The sequence below is a fragment of the Trachymyrmex cornetzi genome, unplaced genomic scaffold, assembly GCF_001594075.2.
Source record: "Trachymyrmex cornetzi isolate Tcor2-1 unplaced genomic scaffold, Tcor1.1 scaffold269, whole genome shotgun sequence".
NCBI classification, from domain to species: domain Eukaryota; kingdom Metazoa; phylum Arthropoda; class Insecta; order Hymenoptera; family Formicidae; genus Trachymyrmex; species Trachymyrmex cornetzi.
In genome coordinates, this window is record NW_017297365.1 from 3,019 (window position 1) to 11,131 (window position 8,113).

The 8,113-nt window shown below is 40.1% G+C and overlaps 1 protein-coding gene across 11 annotated transcripts in view; it reads right to left on the reverse strand.

Moving 5' to 3' along the window:
• Positions 1-408: 408 nt before the first annotated feature.
• The window catches only part of rhea (Talin_middle and talin-RS domain-containing protein rhea), a 58,553-nt gene continuing 50,848 nt past the window's right edge, over positions 409-8,113 (reverse strand). For 8 of the 11 annotated variants that reach the window (XM_018508600.1, XM_018508595.1, XM_018508597.1 and 5 more), the window contains 3 exons: positions 7,203-7,949; positions 3,545-4,180; positions 409-3,084 (listed from right to left, as the gene is read on the reverse strand). In XM_018508600.1, coding sequence (XP_018364102.1) covers positions 1,534-3,084; positions 3,545-4,180; positions 7,203-7,949 — 2,934 coding nt within the window. In that variant the 3' untranslated portion in view covers positions 409-1,533. Of the gene's footprint in view, positions 3,085-3,544; positions 4,182-4,679; positions 5,077-7,202; positions 7,950-8,113 lie in introns of those variants that run through there. The other 3 variants (XM_018508605.1, XM_018508604.1, XM_018508606.1) reach the window with 2 other exon arrangements.

Consider the following 8,113-nt stretch of genomic DNA (forward strand, 5'->3'; position numbering starts at 1 on the left):
ACCTCTCTCTCAGAAACATTTCGAAATACTTGAAGGTAAAAATGCGTTATAAGTGCTGGCTATTGAGTATTGATATATTAGCGTCATGGTGTAACAGCGAGCTACAAATAATTCTATAAGTAATCATTAAGATTCGCTATATAATAGCGTAGATATTAAGGGAGGCCACAATATATACAATGGCTTCAAAGGTAACGATATAATACCACCTTCTCCTCTAGGTATATAAAGAATTCTAAAAAAAAAATATATACTTTTTGAGCATTTTTATATTCCAATATGTATAAAATATTAAGAAATTTTTGAAGAGTAAGATTATATAGAAATTCTGTAAATTATATAGAAATTCTAAAAAATTATATGAAGAAAATTATCTAAGAATATTTTTCACCAGAGCAATTACAGTTAAAAATTGTCGAAAATTGTATAAAATCTTTACTATAATTGGTTTATTTATCGCTTAAGTTTTACAGTTTACATTTTCTAGTGCCATTGGTCTAATTGCACTAAATCGATTACTCGTGGAAGCATTAGCTGGGCTCGGAAACATGAGCCGACATTAGTAAGTTCAATTAATAAATTCAATTTGAGAACGAGCTACCGCCCACAAATTAACCATACGTAGAACCATACGTAGAACCGCGCTAGAAGAAAAGTATCAGGATAAGGAATCAGTATTTTTGGCGAGTCTGGAAGATCTTCAGAATAGAGACGTAATAAAACGCCAGAAAGGAAGAGTTAATCGAGAAAACAGAAAGTGTTAATAGCAGTGGCGCGTCGCCGGGCCCATCTCGACACCATGCGACATCGGAAAAATTAATAAAATTAAATGATATGTTGCTTCTCTTGTTAATCCAGTGGTTCTTAACCGTAAAATGAGTAAACATAAAATTAATTCTATATTAAATCAAGCACATAATTATCTCCTATCATCCTCGAATAAATGTATAAGCAAAGAAAAAAAAACAGAAAACTTACTATGCCAATATGAAAGCGAACAATCAGCATTTCCTATATTTGACATAATATTATATCAACTCGTGTCTCGTAAGATCATTTATATGGCTATTGAAAAACGATTCATGGCTCGTGGCCGTGAAACATCCACGTTAAATACGTTCGTAAGGCTATTGATCGAAAGCACATGTATTACATGTATCTAAGGACACTTTCTATCGTTTCGCTAATAAATAACTCTGCTGCATTTCCTCGTTTCGAAACTCTCTCGTTTTGAAGATGCGATAAATTTAAACGCAGGCTCGAGAAACAGATTCTTGAAATTGGCGAGGTTCTTGTTAAAGCTCGTCTTTGTCATTATCCACCACTGCATTATTCTCATTTCAATCTTGATTTAAAAGCTCGTTAATCTCTCTCAATGAGAAAATTATTTATTGTATTAAAATAATTTTATCTGTATTTTAGCGGTTTTTATATTGCATTTTTTAGGCTCGAATTTAGACAGGTCATTTTTCTTAAGATCATCTCTGGACAAAATTACCGCTTCTAATTACGTACAGAGGGCTCCGCTTATTTTCACTGCTTATCCTCGTAACGAAAAGTCTTCGTGTTGGACTCCTGTCGACTCGATGTCGTCATAGTAACGGTCTTCTTCTCCGTGACTTTGTGCATCGATTGTTTCATCGTACGTTCCTCGACGTTATCGTTGCCTTTGAACGTCGACAGCTCGTTGCCGGATGTATATTGCTTGGTCTCCTCAGTAGTCTCATAGTTGGAGCTACTGGTACTCTTACCGGGCGTGGACGTATATACCTTCGTCGTGATGGTCTCAATTTTGTGACCGGGAATGGTCTTACTCTCAACATTCTTAAATGTCTGATGCTGTGGGATACCGCTGCTGAATCGTTGAGTGTCCACTTGCTTCTCGGAACGGAACGTACTCATCGGACTGACGCCTGAAAACCGATCAGTCGGATACTTCAGTTGATCTTGTGGGGACTTTCGGTCCTCGATGGTTTGTTCCTGAACAATCTTGGGGGTCGGGGATTTCGTCGCATACGAGATGTGTTGAGGCGGTGGATACGAAACGATTCCGTCCGTGTGTTTTCTATCCGTAACGTAACTCTCCTGATTGATTCTTCGCTCAATCGAACTATACTGGCCGGGTGAATTGTCTGTTATAATCTTCCTCTCGGTGACGATGTACGGACTCCTGTCCTGATAACTATCGACAGTGTATTTTCTGTCCAGGGATCCGTAATGATCCATGGTAGATCGGAACTGACTGTCCTTCATTTTTCTCTCGAGGGTGCTCTGTGTCGAATGTACCTTCTCGGGACTCACCAGATTCTGCTGATCGGCAAATTGATGACTAATGTGCTGCGTGGTGGACTGCAACTGGTCCAGAGTATGATTCATTGTCTGAATGGGCGAAGTTTGTGGTTCGTACGCCCTCGTCTCGTACCGAGTGGTGTAACTTTGATAACCGCTCTGATCTCCCGCTACGTCACCATCTCCATCAGCTAAATCCGGCCGATTCTTATACTTGGCTAGACGAATGGCGGTCAGCCTGCCTCGAGCTTCCTCCAGCTCGCGCTCAATTCGCAAAACCTCCGAGCGTGCGTCGATTTCCTGCGCGATACCACCCACCATACGGCGGTTTAGGACCAACGACCTGTCCTCTTCTTGCTGGATAGCCTGTTGCGCAGCGCGTACGAGATTATCGGTAGCACGTTTCACGGCGTTACCAGCCGCTTGCAGACGTTTCGTGCTCTCGCTGTCAGGGTCGGCCTTGACCTTGCAAGCGACCAACAGTTGCGCCGTGCTGCTGGCAACCTGCTTAGCGCTGGAAATCAACTTCTCCTCGGAGCTTACTCCTTGAACGAGAGCGTTTGCGGATTCGACGAGGCTGTGAGTGGCGGCTGCGACCATTCGAGCGGCCGAAATCAGACCTTCGGACCATTGCCCATCATCAGAACTGGTCAGTGGCGTGCGTGATACCTTGCCGGTCGCGATAAGTTCTCGTTGAGCGGCACTGGCGGCCTTTATCAATGCCGAAGTGGCGGCGGCGATTGATTTAGCGGCTTCCAGAATCATTTCATCGAAATTCATATCTTCATTGGCTTCCTGTTAAATGAAAAAATATTTATTACAAAATACAGTAAAAAATAATTTTGCTAACAAACGAAAACAAAATCATGCAACTTTACAAAATAATTTTTACAAATTAAGATAACCCATTGATTTCACAATTCTTTTTTTCTATATAAAAGAGACAAAAAGTCTTTCAATATTTCTATTTAAAAAATTCTAAGTGATTCCATTTATGCAACAGAAGTTGATAGGAAAGCGTTAAATCTTTTGTGTCAACATAAATACATATTGTGTATACAAATATCTCTTAATACTTATCTGTTGAACGTTGATTTCTCCAATCGCCGTAATAATATGTTCGATTCTCGGTCGATCATTCACAACGACCAAGAAAATCAAACATATCTTGCGGAGACCAGATTGACTCGTGCTATTGACGTATGCCGTACCTGTTCACTTCGCAAATTACTCCAAAATTATTACGGAAACTCACCTGGATGCTTCTTCTCGGTCTCAGACTCGCCAATTTCTTGGCGGCTGCGTCGATACTGGCAGCTGCCCCGAGTAATTCATTCTCCGCGATCACCGTAGGATCGTCAGGGTCGACCCAATCATTGCCTTTCAATAGCTCTGCCACCGCCACTAATTCCGTTACGCTCTGCGCAATCTTGCGCGAGATTGCCGGCAAGGTGTGCTTGTCACCTGATCTTGACGATATCTGTAAGATGGCTTGAAGCAGCTCCCGATAATTGATGGCGACATCGTGTCCCGCCTGAAGGGTACGTTCACACAGCTCGGTGGTCTCGGCGCAATTGTGGGCCGCGCCCTTACAGATGGTCAGCATATCGCTGATAGACTTCCTGCCCATATTGGCGGCGGCAATTATATCGTCTTGCTTGCAACTGTTGCCAGCGGCGACCGCCTTCGCCGTTGATATGGTGATGCTCTTCGTGCAACGTACGAGATCCTCCGGTGTAACATTGCTCCTCTGTGTCTCTGAGCTGCTGAGCGCTCGGATCTCCTGAGCTATAGCTTCGATTGTGGACTCTAACGCTCTGGTACCACGCGTATGTTCATCCTCCACGGCCTTCACTGTTTTCAGCAATGACGTTACATTGGTCACCATTACCTATAGACGAAAATTGAATGTAATTTCAGTACGAATTCGTTCCGCTAGCGTTTTTACGCTTGTAATATTAACATCTGCGAGAGAGAGAGGGGAGAAAGAGAAAGAGGGGGGAGGGGAGGCACAACATATAGTTAGTGAATATAGTATAAATTAAGATTTTAGTGGTGATCTTAAACTAATGAGTAAATACGCTAAAATAATTGCTGTATAAATACTATTGCAACATATTAACATACGCGTAATTAGTTAGCGTGTGAAGCACATGTCCATAATTACATGAGCCTGTCAAACGATTTTCTAATAACGAAAAAATAAATAGAATTATGTAGAAGCGTTAATTAGAAGCCTGTCAATGGTTTACACAAAACGCTATGAATAAAATGTACGTACCCAACGATGATTCGCTCTACATTTCGGATATAAACTGAATAAGAGTTGATAAGATCGAAAGATTTCAAAATAAATAACTCATTAACACAAAGAAAGTAATACATTTCGGCAAAATTATTTTACATGCCATTTTTAGGCGGTGCAAAAAGATTATCATATTACCAACTTCTTTAATTAACTATTAATGCAAGAAGCGACATGTTTCACTGATACCTTATATAATTTAACAACTACATCTACATAGAAGTATCGTGTACATAATAATGTGGCTACATTTCGTATCTTATACAAGACCGCGATAGAAAACGCAACGCAGCGAGGAGGGAACGAAAATCTGGCTACATGAACAATAATAAGTCAGATGTCCGTTGAGTCGGCTGAGAGCTTTCGGAAGTGGATAGCAGACGAATTAGCTCCTCCTCTTGATCTGACACGAACCATTCCGATTCCGAGCCGCCGATGTCGCTCAGATGCACGAACTGCTGCTGCAGCTGCTGTTCTAAGACCTATCCCGGACCGGGCCAGACCAAAATCGTCAATAAGACTTTCGCATTAAAGTCCACCATTCGCATCGTCGAAACATTCAAGATATACAAACAATTGCACTACTGTCGCCACTATTACCGCGGAATTCGATCAGCATCGAGAAAGGTGAGAGGAAGCGTGTACAACAGGCGGAGTATCATTAAACAAACAATATAATTCTCTACAGAATGCTGTCCGCCAGATATAAAAACAACACCTGTTGCTCATATCACACACATGATACAGATACGAAGCTGAATATGAAAAACAACGGTTCAAGGTGGACTTTAATAGCGTCGGTCATGCTTTGATCTGGATACCCTCGTCCTGTATCTAACGACCTTGCACGGTTCGAGAGCGGCGATGAACGCTATCAATTCTGCGTAGACACTACGCGAGATTTTAGTAGAACGAGAACGAAATCAGTTAGAGGCAATTCAGACGAGGACGCTCATCAACATTAAAGTCAATTAAAGTCCACCCTAAAAAATGTCTCTAAGAAAGATAAACATTCTTCATGGTTACGTTTGAAATAAGGTTATTGAAATTCAACGAATTAATAGATTAGACAAACATTAGATATGTCGTTAGTCTTCACAGAGATTCTATACACCCAGAGAAAAATATAGTGGTAGCAACTAAATACATAAATATACTAGTTTTATACTACGTAGAATTAACATCTCTTTTTTTTTTCTTTCTTTCTCTTTCTCACTCTCTCTCTTTTAAGAAGTTCCTGTATGATTGGAGACTGTGGTTTCTATGCTTTTATTTAGGAATGTACGAATTATCACCATCGATTAGTGACTATCCTCATTGCGATGTAGAATTTAGATATTTTCTTTCAGTTGGTCTGTTCATCTGGTTGAGGATTGACTTCGTTTTTTTTGTCCATTATGTTGTCAACGATAGCCAAATTTTCGAGACTGTCGTCTCAGCATCTGGTTATGTGATCGAAATATGATAATATGCATTGGTGACATACAATGGATCAATCTTTTACTTCAAGCTTTAAAAGAATGAACACACTGTCTGGCGCATCCATGATATTCACAGCATTCACCTCAAACATCACATTGCGAACGTATCAATCCTCTGTTTCTCTCTTGCTTGGATAGTTCAAGTCTCTACTCTGTAGAGATAATATGAGAAATACCAGAATTTGGATATGACGGATTTTTGTCTTCCTCATGATCTTACGGTCCAAATGTTAATAAGTCATCGGCATCTTTGACACCATGGCGATTAATAGATCTTCGATTAATAGATCAGAAACGCGCTTCCATCTTTGCATATAAATGACCTCACATTACCATAATGTCTATGTCTTGATTGATGTTGGCATTAAAGAGTTTATCAGTTTAATCTATTACCATGAGCTTAATTTTGCTCTTGTTAATAATGAATCTTATTTTCTTGTACTCGAGTCTTCGCATTAGTTTCTTTACATCGTTTACGGATGTTGCGAGCACAGTGTTGTTAGCATATTGTAGATTGATTATTCTCTTTCCACAAACGTCGTATGCTCAATTAATGTACGTAGTTAAATAAATTTTGTAGTTGCAATAATCATATGCATTAAAATAGATCATTCAATTAATATTAATTCTACATATAAAACTTGTTATACTTGTTATTACTATGTATTTTTCTCTGAGTGTAAGATTTATAATCACCTTACGTAAATCTGTCCATGAAAGATGTATAAGTTACGTTGTAGATTCTAATTAAAGTCTTAAAAAAAATTAATGTCTAAAACAACATTATTAGAATTAAATGAATTATAATTACGGAAACTCTCTCATTACAATTTTATTAGGATACTTATTATATTATTTTAATCCACGAAGGATATTTCGTTGTTAAATTAGTGCATTATAGCGAATTAATCATTTAGATATAGTATTTCATGTCATTTGTAGAGATAATTAAATATTTATTTCCACATTTCGTTATAAACAAGGTTTCTTTCGAATAAGCGTATTCAATTGGATTAATGCTAGGCAACAACAGAAGCGCGAGATAGGTTTCTAGCATTGTCGTTAGAATGTCACTGGTAAATACTCATAAAAACAAAAACGAAAAAAATTTCAGACAAACGAATTACCTTGGCGGAATCTTTCAGATGCGCCATACTGGGATCATTGATGGGTTTGCCACTGGCGGCCTTGGTGGCGTGTATGAGATCGCCGAGTGCAGATGCAACGTCCTTCACGGCATTGATCAGCATCACTTGGGCTTCTGGATTCTGACTGCCTAAACTGGCTGCACCGTATTTGACAACCTCGGCAAGTTGAACAATCGTCGATACCGCGTTCTGTGCCGCAACAGCTAGTTGTTCCTGCGAGGACGCTGCTCCGGCCACCAATGTCTTTGTGTCTTCTACCAGGGCCTTCGCAGTTTGCAATATGTTCTCACGATGATCGGCGAACGTGTCACCTTCGTTTTCAGCGTGCAGCGTACCAGCGGTGGCGAACATAATGGTGGTGTCAAGATCTCCAATAATTCCGGAAACTGTGCTAGCAGCATTGATGCAGGCCTGAGTGCCACGCGAGCCCGCCTGTAATGCAGCTAATACTTGCGATACCTTCTCGGTTACGATTTTACTATGCTCCGCGACCTCTCGTTGGGCGTACGCGTCACCGGGTGACATCTGACATGTGCCGGCGGCGCGAACGATATCCGCGCAAGCTCGGCCGAGTTCCTGAACGCCGGTACGAAGTCTGGCGGATACATCAGCATTGGAGGCAGCCGCGGATGCTCCGGAGGTATCGCGAGCGAGTTGAGTATACTTGTGTGATATATCGACCGCTAGGGGTCCCAATCTGGCTATGTCGGTACTTGATTTGGTAGACTGAAATTAAAAAGTGAGGTAATTTAATATAAGTATAATTTATGTTTGAGTCGTTAGATTGATTAGATATTAATGCATATTATACAATCAATAAAGCATAAATTCCCGTAAACTAATAATATTCATTTTTAAAAATATATATATCTTTATTTATATATTATATA